This window comes from Python bivittatus, unplaced genomic scaffold (assembly GCF_059951505.1).
Source record: "Python bivittatus isolate LINGU-HERP-01145 unplaced genomic scaffold, Pbiv_v1 ctg000200_np1212, whole genome shotgun sequence".
Lineage (NCBI taxonomy): Eukaryota > Metazoa > Chordata > Lepidosauria > Squamata > Pythonidae > Python > Python bivittatus.
Window position 1 is genome coordinate 603,856 of NW_028277040.1, and position 25,072 is coordinate 628,927.

General features: G+C 39.8%; 1 protein-coding gene across 31 annotated transcripts in view; it reads left to right on the forward strand.

The window, feature by feature from the left end:
* Positions 1–25,072, forward strand: part of LRRFIP1 (LRR binding FLII interacting protein 1) — a 91,577-nt gene that overhangs the window by 9,407 nt on the left and 57,098 nt on the right. For 9 of the 31 annotated variants that reach the window (XM_088135554.1, XM_088135547.1, XM_088135548.1 and 6 more), the window contains exons 2-5: positions 10,402–10,482; positions 13,420–13,506; positions 19,854–19,871; positions 23,199–23,246. The exons of 1 other annotated variant lie outside the window; for it this stretch is intronic. In XM_088135554.1, coding sequence (XP_087991680.1) covers positions 10,402–10,482; positions 13,420–13,506; positions 19,854–19,871; positions 23,199–23,246 — 234 coding nt within the window. The remainder of the gene's footprint in view (positions 1–10,401; positions 10,483–13,419; positions 13,507–19,853; positions 19,872–23,198; positions 23,247–25,072) is intronic. 21 more of the 31 variants (XM_088135543.1, XM_088135551.1, XM_088135550.1 and 18 more) reach the window with 5 other exon arrangements.

Genomic DNA, 25,072 nt, shown 5'->3' on the forward strand with positions numbered 1-25,072 from the left:
TTAGGAGGAACAGTCTCAATCCTGTCAAAATCAAGTGGCTGTGAATATTAGGGCCTTTTTGTCCTAGGACTTTCTATCTTTTGTCTTGGATGGGGTAGCACTTCCCCATTTCAAACGTGTGCAGGCTTGGGGTTGTCTTGGACTCATAGTCCCACTCAAAGAGCAGGTGATAGTTGTAGTCAAGAGGGCTTTTGCACAGCTTCATCTGGTATGCCAGCTGCACCCATTCCTGGATCCATAATGGCTCCTAGAGATCACATCCAATCCATGTGACACACAAAGCCAGGAAAAGCATGAGAGTGCTCCTTCAATTTTTTTTCAGTGTGGGTAGTGGTTATATCCTGGTGGCTGTTAAAGCTTTTAAAGAGAAAATAATTCCCCAGCTATTATATGGGGCACAATTTTATAATCCCAAAGATTACCACCCCCTGGAATGAATCCAAGTAAGTTCTTGCACGCTATATTTGAGCCTCTAGGGCTATCCTCAATACTGCATTAAGAGCAGAACTGGGACTGGTAACAATGGAAATGCTTGGTTGGTGAAAATTATGTTTTACCTCAAACTGAAATATCAACAGAATGATCTAATTCCACTGATTTTCTATGATAAATCCTTTAGCTGGATATCTGAAGTGAAGCAGAAGGGCTAGTATAGGCCTACATTCATAAATTTAACTACTGTTGGACTTTCTGAGGCAAGAAAAATTATTTAACAATGTCAGTGGGACATTGCTATCCAGATGGAAGAGGACTTACAAAACAGTCATTAATAGAGGCAATTAAGAAAGCCCCTTAGACTGTATATTGGCAAATTATCTATATGGTCTTATTCAGGTTAAACTCAGGTTAAAATGCAGTGCCCTCAGCAGTTTTACAGGGTTGGTATGGGGGCATTCCTTTTTCTGAATGGCTTTACTTTTGTGGCTTTGGCAGGTTGAATTGGTTGGCTACGCCTTAATATCCTGCCAGTATTACAGAGATGCATTATTATTGCTCATTATACCAATTGTTATACATTGAGGCAGATCTACTTCCTTCTGTTTCTTTGCTGCTGGCTGATATAAACTGTGAAATAAAAACTCGGGGTTGTAGAAATTTGCTATCTTGCATGTCAGTTATGCAGTAAGATTTTAGGGTTTTAACTTGTTCTAATGATGACTATTAGTTACTGGGATATTTTATTTATGTTTTAATTTGTGTATATTAGATTGTATTATTTTTGGCTGATCTTTTATCATAATAAACTGAAATTGAAATTGACTTTCTTATTAAAAGAATTTGACTTTCTTATTAAAAAACAAAATACAATTATGTATTATGAAAACAAAATGGAACCTCCATGAGACAGGAGTAACACCATTTCTTTTGTGGTTGATTATATAGTATAGACTAGTAAAAGCAATCCCAGATAATTTGCTTGCATGGTGCTGGGCAGAGTCAGTGGGAAGGAAACAAACTTTGCTTAGTAGGTGCATGAATACAACATTGCATTGTGCTGGTGCTGTGGTTGGCATTTGGGTTATGAAATAACAATAGCAGTTGGAAGCCTTGTCATTCTCTTACCTAGCAGCAGTTTGGAGACAAAAGAAAATCAGGTAACTATAGACAGGTCAGCTTAATGTTGATACCAGGCAAAACTTTGGAACAGATTTTTAAACAATCAATTTATAGATACGTAGAAAGAATGCATGGCTTGGCAGGAGCCAGTACAGGATCATAAGAAAAAAATCATGTCAGACCAACCTGATCTCCTTTTTTTGATAAAGTGATGAACTTAGTTGACTACAGGAATGTGCTAAAGATAATATACCCAGGCTTCAGCAAAGTGTTTAACAAGCCTCCAATTAAATTCTAATAGAGAAGATGGCAGAATGTCGGCTGGATTATGCTACTATTAGCATATAGATGGTTTGCTGCCCTGAGTCACTTGTGGAGGTGGACAGCCATATAAATTGGATAAATAAATAAATAAAGGTGGGTTCATGCTCTGTAAAGGTACATCAATGGCCTCCTGTCATGTTGAAAGGAGAAGAAGTATACTGTATAGGGTACTGCAGGATTCCATTCTAGGCCCTCTGTTGTTCAACATTTGGTCTTCCACTTGGTTGTATTCCGTTTTCTTTGATGTATATTGAGGATTTTTTTAGTCTTTTTAGTTGTAGTGTACCCAGAGTACCCCTTCATGGATCACTGCCTTGTCGTGGCGAAGGGGCTTGCGTAACTCAGTGAAGCCATGAGCTATACCGTGCAGGGTCACCCAAGACGGACAGGTCATGACAGAGAGTTCTGACAAAATGTGGTCCACTGGAGAAGGAAATGGCAACCCACTCCAGTATCCTTGCCAAGAAAACCCCATGGACAATGTTAAAAGGCTAAAAGATATGACGCCGGAAGATGAGCCCCTCAGGTCGGAAGGTGTCCAATATGCTACTGGGGAAGAGCGGAGGGCAATTCCAAGTAGCTCCAGAAAGAGTGAAGCGGCTGGGCCAAAGCCGAAAGGACGTTCAGCTGTGGATGTATCTGAAAGCGAAAAGAAGGTCCGATGCTGTAAAAAACAATATTGTATAGGTACCTGGAATGTAAGATCTATGAAGCAAGGCAAGCTGGATGTGGTCAAACATGAGATGACAAGACTGAACATCGACATCTTGGGAATCAGCGAACTGAAATGGACGGGAATGGGTGAATTTAATTCGGGTGACCATTATATCTACTACTGTGGCCAAGAAACCCTTAGAAGAAATGGAGTTGCACTCATAGTCAATAAGAGAGTCGGAAAGGCAGTAATGGGGTACAACCTCAAAAACGACAGAATGATCTCAGTGCATATCCAAGGCAAACCATTCAATATCACAGTCATCCAAGTCTATGCCCCAACCACTGATGCTGAAGAAGCTGAAGTTGACCGCTTCTATGAAGACCTACAACACCTTCTAGAACTAGCACCAAAAAAAGATGTCCTTTTCATCATAGGGGATTGGAATGCTAAAGTAGGAAGTCAAGAAGTAATCGGAATAACAGGCAAGTTTGGCCTTGGAGTACAAAATGAAGCAGGGCAAAGGCTAATAGAGTTCTGTCAAGAGAACAAGCTAGTCATAGCAAACACTCTTTTCCAACAACACAAGAGAGAACTCTACACATGGACATCACCAGATGGTCAATACCGAAACCAGATTGATTATATACTTTGCAGCCAAAGATGGAGAAGCTCTATACAGACAGCAAAAACAAGACCAGGAGCTGACTGTGGCTCAGATCATGAGCTTCTTACTGCAAAATTTAGGCTTAAATTGAAGAATGTAGGGAAAACCACTAGACCCCTCAGGTATGACTTAGATCATATTCCTTGTGAGTACACAGTGAAGGTGATGAATAGATTTAGAGGATTAGATTTGGTAGACAGAGTGCCTGAAGAACTATGGACGGAGGTCCGTAACATTGTACAGGAGGCAGCAACTAAAACCATCCCAAAGAAAAAGAAATGCAAGAAAGCAAAATGGCTGTCTGATGAGGCTTTACAAATAGCTGTGGAAAGAAGGAATGCGAAAAGCAAGGGTGAAAGGGAAAGATATAAGCAACTGAATGCAGATTTCCAGAGAATAGCAAGGAGAGATAAGAAGGCCTTCTTAAATGAACAATGCAAAGAAATCGAGGAAAACAATAGAATGGGGAAGACTAGAGATCTCTACAAGAAAATTGGAGATATGAAAGGAACGTTTAGTGCAAAGATGGGCATGATAAAGGACAAAAAGGCAGGGACCTAACAGAAGCAGAAGAGATTAAGAAGAGGTGGCAAGAATACACAGAAGAACTATACAAGAAAGATCTTAATGTCCCCGATGTCCATACTGGTGTGGTCGCTGACCTTGAGCCAGACATCCTAGAGAGTGAAGTCAAGTGGGCCTTAGGAAGCATTGCTAACAACAAAGCTAGTGGAGATGACAGTATTCCAGCTGAGTTATTTAAAATACTAAAAGATGATGGTGTTAAAGTGCTGCACTCAATATGCCAGCAAGTTTGGAAAACGCAACAGTGGCCACGGGATTGGAAAAGGTCAGTTTACGTTCCAATTCCAAAGAAGGGCAACGCCAAAGAATGCTCAAACTATCGCACAATTGCACTCATTTCACATGCTAGCAAGGTTATGCTCAAAATCCTACAAGCTAGGCTTCAGCAGTACATGAACCGAGAACTACCGGATGTACAAGCTGGGTTTCGAAGAGGCAGAGGAACTAGAGATCAAATCGCCAACATTCGCTGGATCATGGAGAAAGCACGAGAGTTCCAGAAAAATATCTACTTCTGCTTCATTGACTATGCAAAAGCCTTTGATTGTGTCGATCACAACAAACTGTGGCAAATTCCTTAAGAGATGGGAGTACCAGACCATCTTACCTGTCTCCTGAGAAATCTGTATGCGGGACAAGAAGCAACAGTTAGAACTGGTCATGGAACAACCAATTGGTTCAAAATAGGGAAAGGTGTACGACAGGGCTGTATACTGTCACCCTGCTTATTTAACCTATATGCAGAGTACATCATGAGAAATGCCAGGCTGGAAGAATCACAAGCCGGAATTAAGATTGCAGGGAGAATCATCAACAACCTCAGATATGCAGACGATACCACCCTAATGGCAGAAAGTGAAGAAGAACTAAAGAGCCTCTTGATGAGGGTGAAAGAGGAGAGTGCGAAAGCTGGCTTGAAACTCAACATTAAAAAAACTAAGATCATGGCATCTGGACCCATCAATTCCTGGCAAATAGAAGGGGTAGAAATGGAAGCAGTAACAGACTTCATTTATTTGGGCTCCAAGATCAGCACAGACGGAGACTGCAGCCATGAAATTAAGACGCTTGCTCCTTGGGAGGAAAGCTATGGCAAGCCTAGATAGCATATTAAAAAGCAGAGACGTCACCTTGCCGACAAAGATCCGCATAGTCAAAGCTATGGTTTTTCCAGTAGTAATGTATGGCTGTGAGAGCTGGACCATAAAAAAGGCCGAGCGCCGAAGAATTGATGCCTTTGAACTGTGGTGCTGGAGAAGACTCTTAGGAGTCCCCTGGAATGCTAGGAGGTCAAACCAGTCAATCTTAAAGGAAATCAACCCTGATTGCTCATTGGAAGGATCGATAATGAAGCTCAAGCTCAGATACTTTGGTCACCTAATGCGAAGAGAGATCTCTTTGGAGAAGACCCTGATGCTGGGAAAATTGAAGGCAAAAGGAGAAGAGGACGGCAGAGGATGAGATGGTTAGATAGCATCACTGAAGCAATGAGCATGAAACTGAGCAAACTCAGGGAGGCAGTGAAGGACAGGAAGGCCTGGCGCAATATGGTTCATGGGGTCACGAAGAGTCGGACACGACTTAACGACTAAACAACAACAACACCCAGAGTCATTGTGGAGTCAAGTGGCCTAAAAATTGAAATATTAAATTAAAATTAAATTATAAATGCTTCCTTTAAATTTGAAGATTTAGATTTAATTTTCTTTTACATATCTCCTGTTGATAATTATTTTTGCCCACCATGTTTTATTCTTTTTCTGTACTTTACTTGATGATGCTTACATCAAATGGGAATAACACATATAGTAGGTAAGTCAGATTTGAAATCTTTTGCATACTTCTGCTTATAACCATGGTATCCTTTTGGGTCAACTTTGGGAGTTGGGAGTGGGCAGCACAGTTTTGCGCTGGTTCTCTTCCTTCTTCCAAGGTCGATCCCAATCGGTGTTGATTGGGGGCGAGAGGTCCACCTTGGAGCCCCTCCTTTGTGAGAGGCCCCAAGGTTTGATACTTTCTCTGCTCCTTTTTAACATCTACATGAAACCACTGGGTGAGATCATCTGCCACTATGCATATGCCAATATGCAGATGATACCCAGTTATACATCTCCATCCCAGGTGACCTAAGTGATGCTGTGACCACCCTTCTGCAATGCCTGGAGGCTGTGGGAGTCTGGATGGAGTGCAACAGCTTCAGCTGAACCCTGGTAAGACAGAGTGGCTATGGATTGGAGGCTCCTCTGTATCCAAGGATTTACCATCTTTGGTTTTGGATGGGGTTGCACTGCCCTGGACAGACCCGGTGCATAATCTGGGGGTCCTTCTGGACTCACAACTCCTGCTCGAGGAGCAGGTGGCAGTCGTGGCCAGGAGGGCCTTTGCCTATTTTCATGTGGTATGCCAGTTATGCCCTTTCCTGGATCAGGAGGCTCTCTGGTCAGTCACTCATGCCCTGGTTATCTCTTGGCTAGACTATTGCAATGCACTCTACGTAGGGCTACCTTTGAAGAGTATCTGGAAGCTACAGCTGGTTCAAAATGTGGCCACGCAGACAATCTTGGGTGCCCCAAGAATAGCACATATAACATCAATGTTGTATGGAAGCTGCATTGGCTTCCAGGTCCAATTCAAAGTGTTGGTCATTACCTTTAAAGCTCTACATGGCATGGGTCCAAGTTACCTGAGGGACCATCTCACCCCCCTTCATATCAACTCGTCCCACCCAGTCAGGGAGAGAGGGCCTGTTGTGGACCCCGTCAGTGAGAGAATGTGAGCTGGCAGGGCCCAGGAGGAGAGCCTTCTCGGCTGTTGCCCTGCCCTTTGAAATATTCTCTCCCCAGAGGTTCAGCAGGCCCCTACCCTCCCAGCTTTCTGGAAAGCTCTGCCAGCTTGTGTGGGGTGACAACAATCTTACCCAATCGTGGAGGTGGCTGGCGCCTTGATGACACTCCCTGAGTGACTGCCAATTTTATATCTATCCCTGGATCTATTTATTTTCTATTTATTAAGATTATCGTATATTGTAATTTTAATTGATTTTAACTGTTTTGTAAACCACCCAGAGTTGTTCCAACAAGATGGGCAGTGACAGATTTGATATATTTAAAATATAAATACACACACACACACACACACACACACACACACGCAGAGCTTCCCTCTCAATAGGCCTTTTAATCATAAAAAAGATACTTTTGGTAGTTCTATTTTGCAAACTTATATGATGGTGACTCAGAAATGAGTGGCTTTTCAATTTTTGCAGCTGTACTGCTCTTTCCTTTGCATTCCTTTGCTTTGGGGGTGGAAAAGTTTTTAGGGTTAGGGGACTACACTTTCTCTCTCTTGTCTTTAGAGAGTTGTAAGGGCTATGGCATTGATATGATGATGTTTCTGAAATAGGCCTGGTCAAAATATTTGGCTTATTTTGGGATTTGGGGAAAGAGTTTGGTCAAAATAGGTTTCCTTAAGCCCAAGTGTCTTATTTTGTCATACCCCTATTCCCCTCCCCCCCACCCCTCCCCCATCATGCCACTGAAAATCACGGGAAGGCTCTGGAGCATGCAAAAATAGAGCAAAAGGTTGCATTGGCTATAGGCTGGTAGTTGTTCACCTTAAACTATATAAAACGGTTTCTGTGCTGCTTTTCCAATGTGTGTTTAAAAACATTTATTTGATCAAGCCTTCCCTTGATTTTGTATTATTTGTTTGATCAGTATATACTGTAAGGCCTTTTTACTTGTTTTATTATAATTTTTTATTCTGTTAAGAATTTCAGTAAGTGAACTAGACATACAGTACTTTTAAATAAGCAGATTCTTTCCCTCTCCAACTACTAGTCTGTGCTTCGCAGTAACAAAGCCAGTAATGTATTTCATTTTTATTTTATTTCAAGTAAACAAAAATACAATGTAAACATAAAATGTGTATCTTTTACCATATACATAGCTTTCCCCATGGCTAATTCATAGGTGGTATCATGATATTTCTTATGTTGAAATGAGTTACAATTATGCAAAGTAGAGAAAAATAAACTGCATATGCTTTGATATATTTAGACATACTTAGAAATTACTTGTCTCGTTATTTTGTATAGTGAATAAGTGAACCATGCAATTGAAAAATAAGTGTTTGGAGTGATCCATAAATCACATTAAGCATATAGGTCAGATTAATTCATCTCCATTTTCATAGCCTAAACTTGTGAAACACAGCAGAACTCTTTATAGTTTATCTGATCAGTTTGATTCCATCTTATCAGTGCTAAATAAAAACAGTTTTAGGAAGGAAGGAGTCCAGCAGATTTTATTTCTGACCAGAATTAATTTCAAGTAACTCCTGTAACCAGGGGTTATTTACTGAGTAAGACCAGCTAAAAATTACAGCCAGTTCTCATTTAGTAACTACCTCAGATAGTGACCATTCGCAAATACAATGAAATAAAATATTTCAATACTGTTGAAAATATTCAATAATATTGTAAATACAGTATATTTTTTTTACTACCGTTGTAAAAAAATGTAGGATATAATGGTATCAGATTCCAAGATTCCAGATTCCAGGAGCAAACGCCGGCTGCCTCGCTAGGCTAGACAAGGCAACTGAAGGTGTAACCGAGGGGCTGAGCAATGCAGCTGGGTTAGGTTTTACCTGGCTGACTTGGGGGCTCCTTGGCACCAGTCTGCGAGGAGTTGGGGTGCCTTTGCTCCCATGAATTTTGTGGCGAGCAGTCTGAGGTGAGCAGCCTGAAGTTGAATGGGGCAGCGGGTGGTTCGAGCCAGGCAGCGCAGTGAGTGAGGCAAGTGCAGTGAGTGCATCAGGCAGCCTGAATCACCAAGTGGTGCCCAGCGGAGTTCAACGGGCTGGTGGAGCTCAGCGGAGGCTGGCAGAACTGGGCTGCACAGCTGAGCTGGGCTGCCCAGCTGAGCGGTGCAATGGGGGTGTGGCGAGCAGCCCCAACCCTAAAGATACAGCGCAGCAGGTGTCCCAGACTAAGTGGCGCGTGGCTTGGGATGCTGGGTCATGCCTGGCGGAGCCTGGTGGAGGCTGATGTGACTCGGCAGAGGCTGGCAGGAGCTCGGCAGAGGCTGACAGAGCTGGGCTGCACAGCTGAGTGGTGCAGCGAACACCAGAGTAAGCACCCTGAGATGAGCGACACAGCAAGTCCCCCAAAGGGAGGCCTGGTCTGCAGTGGCCTGGAGAACAGCCGAAGTAGGGTTGGGACAGTTCAGAGGACTGAAAGTTTACTGGACTTGGGCTGGAGCAATAGTGGTACCTCGAATGGGACTGGGGGCATTAGCCGAAAAATTGGTGGTGACAGCCCAAAGCCTGGAAATCAGCCAGAGACTCGGTCTGAGGTGCAACCTGAGGGGCAGCCTAGGTGATCAACTCAACTGGCCCCTATAGCCTATGCAGAGAGGGTAGAGGTGGATGGGGGTCCCTCCTGTGTGTGAGTTTGGGTTTCCCCTCCCTAGTGTGAGAGAAAGGGAGGGGAGCCCAAGGGTGAATGTATAGAGTGTGAATGAGGGTGTAAGTGTTGTGGGGATACTTGCCCCCCCGAATGAGAGTCGGGGAGGGAGGGGAAGTGGGAGGTACCCCCTGCCGGCTAGTGAGAGAAGCCGGTGAAGGGGGCACAGTGGATGATAGTGGGTTAAAGGGGTGAGGGTTAGGACTCCGACGGCACTGAGAGCAGTAGCTGAAGTGCCAGGGAGCCCACCCCCCCCTCTGATTGATTGAGGTGTGTGTTGGTGTATGGCTGGATGGAGGGTCCCTGAACCAGGGAAACTGGAGACACGAGATTGGGGGGAAGTGGAGGCTCTGGGGAAGTTAGGGCGGGTTATACTATTCAGGTGGTGACGGGCAGGGTATGTTATGATGGGAATCGGAGGGCGGGCTACTCTCGGGGAAGGTGTCCTTGGGTTTGTTACCGGTGGCGTGTTCCAGCCCTCTGGACTCAGACCCAGGCCCCGGACAGCAGATCTATGATGGCCCTGGCTTTCGGCTGCTGCTGCTTAAATGCTATGTCTGTACCCCTCTAAGCAGTCAGGGTAAAGGATGCATTAAGTATATAGCCTATGCTTGGGTGGAGAAATGACAGATCATAATTTTCATGTGCTTGATGAATAGTGAGTGGAGTTTGGACAAATTATTGTAGATGCACCTCACAGATGGAATGGAATCTGCAGTAATACCTGCCACTGTGTGGCATCTTAAACTATAGACCTTAGATTTTAAGGCTTAAACAACAGAGGAATACATCTTGGCAGTTCGGTGTGTTGGAAATTGAGACTCCCTGTGTACAAATGAGACTCTCTAAGCCAAGTTCTGTTATTAGTGCTAAGAGTTCCTGTCTTATTTCTAAAAAAATTCCTGACTCCCTTATGAAGTTTGACTAGGGGCGTTGACAGCAGTATTTTTTTTCCTTCCTGTTGGGCTGGTAGAAATCCTGACATGTTGCAATTATATTTGTAATTTGTGTCTCTAGAAGGAGGAAAATCAGGTTGTGCATGTTTCTGCATCTTCCTTAGCCTAATGTTTGCTTACTGCATCAGGATTTGCAGCTCCTAGATGGGGTGGAGTGGTGTCCTAAATGATTGCTTCCCTCTCTTCCCAGCATACACTCTGGGAAGGGAAGCCTACATTTCCAGCATATATTCTGGGAAGCCTAATAGACTTTCTACTGAGGATCTTGAAGGTAAGAATGAAAGACTAAAAGGAAATATTTCTCATAAACTTGAGAACCGAACATTTTGTGACAATTCTCCATCTTCTTCAGAAGGTGTGAAGAGAAAAAAATGGACAAAGATAATCTCTAGAAGCACAGTTAATTATTATTTTGGCTACTCCCACAAACTAAACAAGCTACATTTAACAGAAGTAGAAGGATTTTCAGAGAGGGAAACTTTAAAACTCAGATGAACAAATGAAAAGCTAACAATGAAACTGATAAAGTTACTTTTTGAATCTTTATATGGAATTTTAAAGCTTCTATTTCCTGGTTTTGTTTTGCTTAGAAGATAACAGTTTTTGCAGTTTATTGTTGAATACTTGAAACTAGATGCTCAAATACTGGTAAGATGCTCAAATGCTGTTTATTTTCCTTCTTATCTGAATTGTTTACAGTACTAAGAAAATTAATCCTAAAACTGAACAAGGTTTTCTGATTCCCCAGTACTTTCCCCCTCATTTAATTGCTTATTTGTGTCAGAGATCAATTCAAGTAGTTGCTGCTCTTCATTCTGTATATTTCATATAAGGATAGCGAGTGTATTTTGTACAAATAATGTTTTAGAGTAAGTTGTCATTTCATTAAACTATTTAGGAGAAAGTTAGAAGTAACCTGTGAACTAACTCTTGGAATGTGGTTTAGTACAATATTAAAAACAAATGTTGCTTTATATGGCACTTTAGTATTTTAACAGAAAATTTCCATTTTAGTACAGTAAAATTGAAATAGACATTCCAAGCAGCTGATGAATTCTTAGGCTACTCCCAAGGGCTTGGAGTGCAAACATGTAACATATTTGTAATCTATTTTTTGATACATAAATCAAAGTACTTTTATAGATGTGACATTGATGGAAAACTATTCTTTATATTAGTCTTTTATTGTTATGTAAACACTTTTCTAAGGGAGCTTTATAGGTATCAAATTTATCAGTTTCATTCTAAAGAAATAAACTTTGTCAAGTATCTCCTACATGAAACTGCAGTGCCACTAAAGTCAGTTAAAAGAAATCCAGCAGAGTAAAAGTAGTGAGCAAGCCTTTCTGTTATCTAGAATTGTTTTCAGGGGGATATTGAAAGGAGAAAAAGATATTTTAAGTCATACTGAAAAAGCCCTTATTACACAGTTTTTAATGGAGGATATTATTAAAATTTGACTTGGCTTTTTCTAGGTGGAAAACCTGTCAAAGGTTTTGTCTCTGCTTTGACAGAGAATAAATAGAAACTCTTTCTTTGAATACTTAAATGCTAGCAAGCTGGGTACTTTAAATAACATAAAGCAGAAACCAGAAGGAAAAGAAAAGGTACATTAGCCATTCATGAGATCAATTTTAAGTACTGCATACAGGGTCAGTAGAAGCTACACTCTGTAGTACTGTCTGGTGAATGGAGGTAATCTCCCATTCATAAGATATTTTTCCTGGATGTCTACATTTAGTTATTTCCTTAAGCAGACAGAAATAAATGCAGAAAAGGATTTGATAGCATCATCATGTCAACTCCTCCAACAGTGGAATTTTCTACATAATTTCAAGATCCAATGCACAGGCTTGTCCACTACTTTTAATGGCTATTTTATCAATCCGCTAAAGTTAGTCTGATGTTCCAGTAGCAATACACTGAGTCATTTGCTTTAATTTTTTAAGTATGCTCAGTGGAGAGCAACTTGAAGAGAAACTTTAGCTTATTGTCAATTAATATTAAATTACTCTGGGAAAAAGTAGCATCTAGATAATACTGCAGAGACTATTCAGTCTGGTTAGATCTTGACAGACTGCGCAGTTCTTCTGTATTCCTTAATGTAAGTCTGCATGGAATCAAAATTTCCCCATCTAAATTCCATAGATTTATTTATATCTCTAAAAGGTGTTAAAAATAAGTATTGTATATTCTAGTGATTGTCCATAAAGAATTAAGATTTGCTTTTCTCAACAGGAAGGGAGAAGGGAAGAGTCTGGTATAAAATTGGGAGTTAAGAGTTTGTGGAAAACAGGTTGATGGATGTTATTGAAGGAAAAAGAATAGGTTGAAATGCGAAGAAGAATGGTTTTAACTTAGTGTTATAGTCAAAGGGAGTGAGTAGTCATCTTTGGTTATGTTTTTTCATGGCTTTTTTCATATTTGTGTCCTATTAAAATCCTATTTTATAAAAGTTGTTAAAACTGCTCACTGAGGATTAGACTCTTTGAGAGCCACTCACTGTCAAGTTTGTTCACATGCAACAAACAAACAATAATCTAGGATAATAATAAAGGAGTTTCCTATTATACTGTAAATAAGGGGAACTCCCTTCTCATTCTAAGATAGGTGGTGATTTACCTAAAGAGGAAAAAAATGCTACCTCAGCCATATACATCTTGAATACCCGAGTGAACACCTGATCTGAAAAGGAGCTGGGGTTCCAGGGATCTAGTGGAAGGTGGCTTGAGCCAGGGCCTCAAGGGTTTTACAACACTTCCAATTTCCCACTCCCTCCCCTTGAATAAAAGGGCAAAATGGGCCTTTGCCCCTATTACATCAACATTTCCAGAAGGAAACTCCACCACAACAATATTCTGGAATTGCAAATGTTGTATGTCTAAAAATAGTTTGTGTGTGTGTGCCTTCAAGTTACTGTTGACTCCAGTTTGCTTGGCAAGATTTTCAGAAGTGGTTTGCCTTTGTCTGCTTCCCAGGGTTGAGAGAGAGGGACTGGCCCAAGGTCACCCAGTTGGCTTTGTGCCTGAGGCAGGACTAGAACTCACAGTCTCCCAGCTTCTAGCCTGCTGCCTTAACCACTAGACCAACTGGTTCTCATCTAAACAGACTGTACAGGTTTATAATTGTAAAATCAATGTGATAAGAGCCTGGACCTTCAAACTAGTTCAGTTTAGATATGGCTTATGACACTTTTTTCCTTTGGTAGGGTGAGGCAAGACTTGCTGCAAAGCGTGCAGCACGAGCTGAAGCACGGGAAATTCGAATGAAAGAACTTGAGAAGCAACAAAAGGAGGTATGTTACAGCTTCTTAACTGTCTGTTATCATTCTCCATTATCTTGAATTCTGCAGTACAAGAGTTTCTTATTGATACTCTGCATAAAATAGAGAAATAATTTTTGTGAAGATCTGGGGAAAAAAGGAGCCCAGAATGTTACAAAATTATCTCTTCATTTTTGTCTATGCAAACACACATTCACACTTATTTGTGAAATACATTCTTTGGTGTGATTTTTTAAAAAAAAAAAAAAATCAGCATCCATATTTAGAAGTAAAATGGGTCTAGTTTTTGCTGCTTGAGAACTTTTACTTTACTTTAACAGTCTATTAAAGAATGTAACTTAGATGAGAATTTTTGATTATATGCACAAAACTGGTACAGGGATCCAGGTTATCCTCATATTTGTCCTCCTGTTCTAGGACTTCAAGTTCTCCTTGACTTTTTCCCCATATTCTGTGCATTGATATGTTAATATTTGAGACTGTGAGTAGCATCTCCTCCTGGCTTCACTGTTGTAATTTTCTGCCAAAACCACAAGTCTTTCATCTGCCCATCTGCTTGTCCCTCTGTCTCCTGCATTGTTGGCCACGCATTGTCGGCATATTTGGTTCTAGGCTTTCGTCGGCCTCGCCCTTTTGTTTAATGTGCTCATGATGAGATTGATAAGGTGTCTGCCAAGCACATCCTTCTCAGTCTTTGGGCAAGGTAAGCAATCTCTTGTCAGGTCTCATTCATGTGAGCACAATTCATGGAACTCAAATCCTTCTTGGTAGCACTACTTGTTTAGGCACTTATTTATTTCTGGAATCCTGTTGTGTCTTCCTATGTTGTATCAGCCCAGACAAAACAAGGCAGGCAATTAAAGGTTTGAAAGGCTTTATTGCTGCTTTGTAAACTTCCTGATAATAGCTGGAAATCAGCTAAGAATTAGCCAGTGAGAATGTGTCATGCCAATTGTGTGAGCAGACACAGCAGATTCTGAGCCTTGAGAGTTGTAACAGTCCAAGGTTCAAGCACCAGAAAATTCCATGAGCCAGCCCAAAATGTCCAACCAAGAATCCAAATGCAAGGCGAGGAGCAAGAGTAACACAGGTTGGGAATCAGAGTTGTTTCCAGTGGAGGGGAGAGGGTTGGAGGTTGCTTTCATATATTCCCAGATGCTGGTATGGTTTGATTAGAGCTGTTGCTGCCTTCTCCCTGTACAGAAGCATGCTTTTCCCCTTTGCTCAGCTCTTCGTAACTGCCAGCATGCTTTTGGTTTGAGCACCCTACTAGGATCTAGTTCCTTATTATCTGAATTGGATTTCATCTGCTCAGACTCAGTGTCTCCTGGAGTGACTGCAGGTGTATTTGACTGAGGGCTATTCAGGCTGCTGGTTTGTCAGGGGTTGGAAGGACTAATGAAAGCACTGTTTACACCCCCAGTTGCATCACCTTCCTACCTAGGGCCTCATAGTGTCTGGAGATCCATTCAGTATCTCTTCTGGCAGGGTTGTTCATCTCTATATGGAGTATTGGATATTGAGACAACCAAACCTCAGCTGATGCTTCATTTTAACCCCCAAGTTACAAATCAGTTTGACATGGGGGCGCATGTCCGGAACTGTAACAGATTGGAGAAGCCATAAATAAATGACCCCATCCAGAACTAAAGATGGAATGTCTGTGGAATTGGAAAGCTTCCTCACCCAAAGCCATTCCATTTTGCTTGGATTGACCCTAAGCATGTTGTTCCCCTTCCTGACTCTAACATCCCCCAAACACTGAGATGGAACCTCAGTCGGATCACCTGTTCAGCCCAGGTACTTATGATACCTGCTAGATGTTGAAGAGGAGCTGAGAGAGTGCAGAGCCCTATGATTCCACATATTTGAGGGGGCTCTGGCTCAACTTCTTACTTACTGCCTCCATTGACAAGAACTGCCCCCTCAGGAAGGGAGAGAACTATTGCACTATAATGCCCCCCCCTTCCCAACCTTTGGTGATTGTCCAGGAGGGCACCATGATTGATGATTTAAAAGCTGCTGAGAAGTCAAGCAGTTCTAGAAAGGTTGTACTTCCTCTATCGTGGTATCGCCAAAGGTTATCCACAGGTGTGACCAATGCAGTTCTGAACCTGATTAAAAAGGGACTAGATAATGTTTCCTCCAGAACTCTGTGCAGCTGCATCTCACAACCTTCTCTATAGCCTTTCCCCCACAAAAAAGAAGTTGGAGACAATTATAGTTCTCCAGTATTGTAGGGACAAGCAGTATTTCTTGAGGAGAGGCTGCACCACTACTCACACCCAATATTTGACAAACCATGAAAGTGACTATGAAATTGGATAGGCTAGGGATGGCCAGGCAAAATTCCAATGGGGACAGAATTAAGGAAACTTAACGTAAAGAAATAAGTAGATAAAAGAAATTATAGCTTGTAAAGTTGAAAATCATAGAAGAGAAGGGAAGAATTAGGAAATAAATGAGTAAAATAGTGTTTAAGAATTCAGAAAAGGAATAAAAACTCGTTTTTATAGTAATTGTTATTTTTATAATAAAAAACCCTATTTGTAAGTTAATTGTGAGGCTCCCTGCCTCTGACTGGTGCCATTGGACCTACACACAAATTGGGCATACAGTTTCTGTATGTCCAGTACATACAGTTACATAAGTTTCTCCCAGTTAGTGGAGTCCTTGGGGTTCTCTGAGCTTGGTTGCTTTCTTGCAAACGTTTCATTACTGGCTAGGTAACATCTTCAGTGCTAGAATGGGATAGGGTTTGCTTTCTGTTTCCCCACCACTCCCAGTTCCTTGATTAGGGTATTGTTTACTCCTTGATTGCATGTCTGGTGATAATCTTGGTATTAATCTCTGCTTTTCTGGGTGATAATTGCTGGTGAGGAGATGTTCTGGTCTTTTGTTTCCTTTTATTGTCTCTTTTAAATAGTGTGTAGATGTTGTTTATCTCTATGTGTCTGTTGATGGCTGCCAAGCTTCCAGGAATTGCCTCGCATTTTTGGATTATCACCAGACATACAATCAAGCAGTAAACAATACCTAATCAAGGAACTGGGGTGGGGCGGGGGGGGGAACGCAGCTACCCAACACTGGCAGGGCATGCCACTGTATATAAACAGAGAGCAAACCCCACTCTATTCTAGCACTGAAGATGTTACCTAGCCAGGTAACGAAACATTTTCAAGAAAATAACCAAGCCCGGAGAACCCCAAGGACTCTACAGTTCAACCCTGAGCTACATATATTCTATTCTCCCAGTTTGAGGAGGCTCTTTTATTACTCGTGGTTGGTTTGTGATAGAATCAGGAAAAAAGAAACTGCTTTTAAAGTATGTGATCTATATGTAAAGTAGCTGTTTTATATGTATAACTTAATTACATTAATTTTACTTAACCACATTTTAGTGTGGTCCATTTAAAATTAATGTGAATTGAGACAGTAAAGATGAACGTGTGAAAGTTATCCCATAACAATTGTAGATGGAGTCTTTTCTGTCTTTCCCCACCTTATTTAGTCTTACTGTTGTTGTAGCTCTTCTGGTGGTGGAATCCTCATACTGTACGTCTTTTCATTCTTTCATACTTCCATCCAGTTATATGCCCAGAAAGAATGGGCCAAAACTCATCATTAACCCAGGACCCTGAATCCTCAACGTATCTTCTTCAAGTAGAGGGCAGTGTCAGCATCATGGATTCATTTTCTGCAAATGGGTTGAAAGGATTTTGCTATGCATTCCTTCCCATTTTGCCAAGCCCCAGAATCTTCCAAAGGATTAATCTTCCTAGCTATAAAGTAGCTTTAGATACGAAGTACTATTTCACAAATCTGTCAGTATGCCAGTTGGTTCTGTTACCTTCCTGAGGTAACTGGCTTAAAGCAAGATCTCTTCCTGTATCAAAACTTGAGCTTCCTAAAGCTTATTACTTGGAAATTGAGCTGGATCTTGTAACCCAGCTGTACCAAGTTAGTATCACAGCAATCTCAAATATCTAGGAAAATAGAGTTGAGGATTCCCTGTGATATATTAGGAGGCTCCTTAAGGCAGCATTTTAAATAAATTCTTCCTCAGCAGATTCTCTTCTAGGGCCTTAAGGCAGTTAAGAGAATCTTTCGTTGCCTCACCTGAATCTTCCTCAAAGTCTTGACTCTGCAAACTATATTTTTGGTAGCCAATACTTTGGTGAAGAGAGAACTCTGCATCCTGCCCACTATTTGTTCAAGGAGTTCTTCAGTCTTTGAAATAGCCTAACTGAATGATCAGCTTACTTGGATCATAGAATATAGGAATTGGAAGGTACATGGAGCATCATCCACCTGTTGAGTATAAGAATCCTCTCCTCCGGCATCCCTGGCAGATACCCTTCTAGCCTTTCTTTAGACTCTACCACCAAAGAAGAGTCCACTACCACCACCACCACTTCCTCCCAAGAAAGTCTATTCCATTGTTGAGCAGCTTATACAATTAGGAATTCTTTCCTGATATTCAACTGAAATTTGCATCCTTGTAATTTAAGTTTATTGACCCTTCTCCAGTCATCTGGAACAACTTTGAACAAATTTGCCCTATCTTCCACATCACAGCCCTTCAGGTACTTAGAGAGAGTTATTTTGTCTCCCCACAATCTTCTCTTCTCCAAGCTAAACATACCCAGTGCCTCCTCATAAGCTTTTTATTGCAGACCTTGTCATCTTGATTGTTCTCTTTTGGACACTCTCCAGTTTGTCAGTATCCTTCATAAAATATAGCACCCAGAACTGGACAAAATATTCCAAAGTAGAATAGAAAAGCACAATAATTTATCATGATCTTGACATTATACTTCTATTGATGTAACCTCAGATACGTTTGGTTTATTTGCAGCTGCATGTTCAGTTTGTGATGCACTATGACTCTCAGCTCTTTTTCACATGGGACTCATATCCTACACTCATGCCTTAATTTTTCCTTCCCAAATATATTATCCTCTAAGGTGTTCCCTAGCTTTGTATCACCCAAGGATTTGCTAATTATATTTTCTAACCCATCACCCAAGTAATTTATAAATACATTGCAGTACAGGGCTTAGGATGGAGCCTTGCCATATGCCACTTGCCATCCCCTTTCAGCTTGACACAGAGGCATTGAGGCACATTTGTTGACTATGGTTTTTCCACCAGATCTGTAACTATCTAGTTGTAGCAGTCCTGCCTACATTTTGCCAATTTTCTTTACTAGGATCTCATGGGAGTCTTTCTCAGGTGCCTTTCTACAACCAAGATATACTATGACAACTACATGCTCCTGCTCAACTACGCTAGTCAATCTGTCAAAAAAGAGAGCATGTTACTTTGGCATGAAGTATATTCAGGGTTTCAGGGGAGGTGTCTAGAAAATTAAAAATAGACATCCTGGAAACAGAGCCTTCTGCTGGCTAACTGGTTTCTTTCACTTAAGGAAGAAGATCCATAAAATCTTAGTTTCTGAACATGAAAGTTCTTTTATTCTGAACTAATTTCCATTAACACATGAGTGCATAGTCTGGGTCTCCTTACTGGTTATATAAAATAAAAAAGTTTAAAAGAGATGCTTTGAACTATCACAGATATAGTCAGTGTATACTTAAACAGAGGTGTAAGTGATACATTTTGAGTATAATTATGCAGTGCTTAAATTTAATTAGCATGGCAAATGCCTGTTGTATCATTTAGATTAAATAACAAGAAGAAAGTTGTTTTCATGGTCTTTCAGTGTTGGAAGCTTCTGCAGAAGTAAAAATTAGAAGAGGAAAGGGTGGGGAAAACAGATTTTGATGTTCATGTAGGTTTAGATGGAGACAAGCACTGTGAACAATTTAGTACAACATAAACACTTGTTTCATCTTACATTTTGAGAAAAAAAAGTGAGAAGTTTGTTTTGGGTTGTGTCAACCTTGTAAAGCTTTACAAATTTCATAATTTTATTTACTAGTGAATTTTAAGTTGGAGTTTAATAAGAATTTGATGGGAGTTTCCTGTATTCTGTTACTTGGAACATGGATATATGGATATTGGGTGGGGACTGATAATTTTGTATTATTTATGTAAGCATAACTTCCACCCAGATCTAATACTTATTCTTATGCAGTGGTGTGTCCCAAATAGGATACCCTTCCCCCATAGAAGAGTGTTTGCTTGAGCCTCTGACGGCACCATATCACATCCAAAAACCATTCTAAGTACATAACACGTTCTGTCTCTTATTCCAGTTTTGCATTTTGGAAGTGTTTTTCATCCCTGTTTTCTCATTTACTAGCATATAGGAAAAATGCATTGTATAATGTATGTTCTGAAAACACTCTTGCCTTGATATATTTCTCCTTTTTTTCCTCCTCTACCAATTATAGATCTATCAAGTTCAAAAGGTAGGGCTTTCTTAGTCTGCTATGAGATTGCATGCTTTTGTTTTCTTGCACTAGGACTTTGATTATTGATTCTTGAGAAACAATTAGTTAAATACGTTATGTATGTAGCCCATTTTATTTGGAAATTTATATTTAAAATATTTTCACTTCTTTGTAAGCCACATGAAGATCTGTTCTTAACATAACCTAAACCAAGAAGAATTATTGTAATCTCTTCATTGCATATCCAAATAAAGCAGCTATTACTATATGATTAAAGAAGAATCACAGATAAGAAACACCCAAATAAACAGTACATAATACAGGATTTGTTTAAATTCTCTGGGTAGCCATTAATACTATTTCCATTAGTTTCTGATATGTTATTGAATTTGCAAGCATCGGAATTGGAGCAGTCTATATGTGACTGAACCTCTAAGAACTCTCCATCTGTAGGTATTGTCAAATATTTAGGTAACAAGCTGAGAGAGAGTTTGGTGTAGCGGTGACAAGTGCTGGCTTAGAAATCAAGAGACAGTGAGTTCTAGGCCTCTCTTAGGCAGGAAAGCCAACTGGGTGATTTAGTCACTCTCTCTTAGCCCAACCCACCTCACAAGGTTGTTGTTATTGTGGGGAAAATAGAAGGCAAGAGAATTAGGTATGTTCACTGCATTGAGTTGACAATATAGATATAGATAAATAAAAGGCAGGATAAAAATCTGATAATAATAATAAGTGCCAGTGTAATGCTACTTGTTATTAGAATCATACTATAGCATTATCTCATAACTGGTCAGCATATAGAAAAGAAAGCATGAGAAAGGTCTTTCAGGGGCAGGGTAGTACATATATTTAATTTTTTAAAAACTGTAGCTGTTTTTTTTTTTTAAATAGTGTCTCTAAAGTTGCACTATTTTGTTGCATTGGAATAATAATATTCAAGTGAAAATTTTGATTTTTGTTTAATATTTGAAAACTTTGCAGTATAAAAATTCTACATTTGGGAATCCTTTGTTTTACTGATATATGAAGAACCTTACTTGAAATATATTCATTAATAAACCTGCTGCTATTTATTTCATCTCAAAAATCAAAAGGGATTGTGACAATCAGACTAATTTTTTGAATGATTTCTTCTGCATGTTTTCACTGGGTGATTTACATGCTAATACTTCTTGAAAATGGCAGTTGGGTATGCAAATTAAGCTGTTTCTGAAATGCTTGCCTTTGTTTTCTTGCTGGACTGCTTCAGTCTTGTGCTATGTTTAGGAGATGCCTTTTTGAAATTTGAAAGCTTTGAGCTGCCTTTGCCTGCAGTGTACATTGACATTTTTCTGTCTCACCATTTTTCTATTTCTGATTAGATCAGTTTTATAGTTTTTGTAGTGCTTTAATCAGAACCTGGGGGCTGGGGGGGAACCATAAAATCTATTGCTAGCAGTGAGGTGAGTACTGCTGCAAAATATGTTTATAAAGTTGTCACAGAGTTATGTTTAACAGAATTCAAACCACCTCTAGTGATCAGACTTCCTCAACTACCTCGGTTCTGTTTCTTATTGTGATCACAAATGTTTTCCTTTAAAAATAGGTTTTTTTAATTGGTGTAAAACAGTTACTGATATGGAAGAAAAATGCAAATAATTGCTTCTATTCATTCCTATGCATTATTTAAAAATATTTGCTTCTGAGAACAACATGCTTGCTTGCTACCTCATTCAAGAGCAATTTGTGGTTATTTACCTTCTAGCCCAGTTAATTTCGCTCAGGAAACTGCTGCTGATGAAATGAAAGAAACAACCACTATATTTTGCAGTTGTTTTTTTCTCACCCTTATCCTCATTATATACTTGTACATGTGTTAAAGATATTCAGTAATTTCATAATGAGGTAATGATTAAGGTATTAAACTAGGCCTGGGGAGACTCAGGGCTGAGTCCGCCCCCAACCATGGAAACTCCCTGGATTGCTTTGGGCCATTACTCTCGAGCTGCCCTGCAAGCTGCTTTGAGCATAAAATGTACTTCACATAATGCCCTATTATGAAGTCTCATCATTTCATTACTATTTCACTGTCTTTAAGCAGTTTGCATCTTTGCTAAGATAAACTTGAGAAAAAATGAAATTTATGCCTCAGTGATTTTAAACAGTGAGCATTTACTATGACTTACAGTTAGTGTTTGCTACAAATAACATTAGTATTACAGAAGTTAGCAACATAGTGTTAGTAGGTTTTAGAGGTACTTTAAGGCAGAATAGATTCCCCCCCCATCCTCTTCCTGCAGATGTGCAGAACAAGAATGGAGCATGGTCTTTCATGCATGTTTATTTTTCAAAACAGTGTTGAATTCCTTTCACTTCCTGTAAACGCACAGGCGTGAACATGCACTCTATTCAGAATGTTTTCCATTCTAATCTGCCAGTCTCTTCCCCTTGGTATCTGTGTTCTCTCATTCTGTGTTATGTCTTGGGTTTACATGTTCAGATTATTGGTTAAACTAAGTTTCCACCATAATCCATTTAAAATTTTATTTTTTGTAGATCACTGCTAATGACATTTCTCTCTCTAAAATATTTGTACTTCTTTTTTTATCTTTTAGCCTGCTCACAATAACTCCATATCCTTTGGACTTGAAGGATCACCTCTGGCTAATCTTCCCCCATCCTCTCTTTTATCCTCATGTCTTATGGTTTAGATTGTGACCATAATGCCTTCCTTTGTTACAGTTAGTTTGTAGACTCTCTAATCTTGTGGAAGTTTCAGGGATTGATATATTGCATATTGCTCATGCTGTGCTTTTTCTGTACATTTGAACCTGCAAAGTATTAGTGTCACACTGGGCACAAAAAGAACTTGACCTAATCATGTCTTGAGAAAAGAAACAAGCTCTGACTGCAAGGTCTGCCATTTCCTTTTAAATTTCTAGTGCATATCTTTTAGCCAGGTGATGTTGCCTTTTCTTAATGGCTCAGGTAGCTGAATTAGATATGTACTTCAGTACTCTTTAAAAAAGGATGCTGCTGCTGCTACAGCAAATGCTATGGCCATTTTAGCTTAAATACTTGTTTGGTATGTTGAACCCTGCTCTGAATTTCAAGAAAATTGAAGTGTTCCTTTCAAAGTTTGTTCATTTAAGATTTTTTTTGGTCCTACCTTGATTAGAAGAGAATGTCAATTGCAATAGACCCAGTCAGTATGGACAGACATATAAAACTCCTTTGTGATTGTGGTACATTAACATTGTATTAAATCAAGCATTTCGAAGCAATCAGTGCAAAATCTCTAGAGGTGACGTGTCTTAAATTTGTATATTCAATACTTCTCACCTTTCCTTCCTCTTCTATTCATAGAAATACTACGGTCTGGGTACAAAGTTTGGTGACATCGAGCAGTGGATGGTAGGCTTTGTTAAAAATCCAGTATTATCAAATATTTATATTTCTGAACTCCAGTTATTAACTGTTTTCCCATACTTAAAGGACTGATAGTTTGGGGAATGCTGATGCTTAGAAACTATTTAACCCAAAACAATTTTCTGGATTCTAGTAATATTGCTGAAAAATATCTATCCTAACAGTTACTGAGATTGTTAGGCCAAAGAGGATTTAACAGCACAATATTCATTTATAGGTTTGCCAAGTTATTCATCATTTGATTTCTTATAGATCAAGAAAATCAGAACATTTTGTTTTTTCTAGAATCTTTCACCAACTGGACAGTTCAAATGAGAGAATAATAAGTTCTGTAAGACTGAAACATAATGTCTTAGAGAGGAACAATTCAGGATGTATTCAGCTCCTAGTTTTGAAAAACTGGAAATTTCTTATCATAGATTTCTGTTTTTATAACTTTACTAAGGGATGGGACCATTCTCTGGAGCTTGTAGACAGGGACATTCATTGCCTTTCAGGAGAAGTTGTGTAACTCTCTCACAAGCAGAGCAAGCAGGCTTCCTAGTAGTCCCACAAAGTACAACGTTGGACTGTGTCAGTTTATTTGTAATCCTTTGTAATGAACAACATTAAACAAAGCAATAAGAGCAATAAAAAGCTTTAAAAATAGAGGAAAAATAGGATAGCCCAGTTATGTAACCCAATCCATTATGTATGGTCCTGGAAGCATGTCTCCAAGGGCAAGAGGTGTGATCTCAACTGGGAACATTTACCCTGTAATGTGGAATGCTAAATCAGTGCAAGTGTGTTTAGAGAACTTGTATCCTAATGAGGCTGTGCATGCTTCAGAAGTGATTGAGAGGAAGTGTTCTGGTCCTTGAGTGAGCATGTACCCAAACCTCAGTAGACAGCAGCCCATCTTTTTTCAGGCTTCCATATGAGTTTGAAAAAGATCAAACTAACTCTGCTTTAATGAATAGCAGGGAGGTGCTATGGTCACCTGAGGTCAAAGCACTTCCTCTCAATCATTTTTGAAGCATGCACAGTACTACTTCCTGTCATGATTAAAAACCCAGGCATTCTATAAAAATCAAATCATGGAGCATTACTCATTCCCATTTTTTGCTAACTCTTTTTCTTGAAATAAATTAGGACAGAATGATGGGGAATAGATCTCCTAGTATCTAAGAAATGTAGAATCAGTTTTGGACAGGAGAAAAGACTAGGTAAAACCATATTATGAAAATTGAGTAAGTGAGGATATGCTGAAAGGTATACTAATTCTTGTGCTCTATGTCTGGTCATCTTCAGCAATTTCTAACAGCAAATTACCAGTGTTATCAAGGGCTCCTTTCATATTAAAATATAGTTAGTATTCCATATAGGGAAGCTACTTATAGGTAGGAACTAAAATAGCATTACAATATGGAGAAACCTTTTCATGTGAACACAAGATGAATTGGACAGAACGTTTCTTTTGGTTATGACTTGAGCCTCATGGTTTTGGCAAGGAAAATCTTGTGAAAAGCCTTTTCCGTCTGTTGAGGTAGAATATTGATCTGTAAAGTAGACCACCAAATACCAATATCAGAATTCTAAACATCTGAGTATCTACTTCAATTCCTTTATAGGCAAGCATCTCAGTCAGTTTATCATTATGTTGGCCACTTCTAGTAGGTGTTGAACCTTATTGAAACTAGGTGAGTTTCTGCCTAAAGCAGAAGGTCTGTTGCTTGGCACTTATAGATGTGGATCTCACACCCCTGTCTTGAGCCAGAGAGAGAACTAGCTTAAAGCCTGAAGGCTTCGGGACAGACAGCAACTCTGTCTTG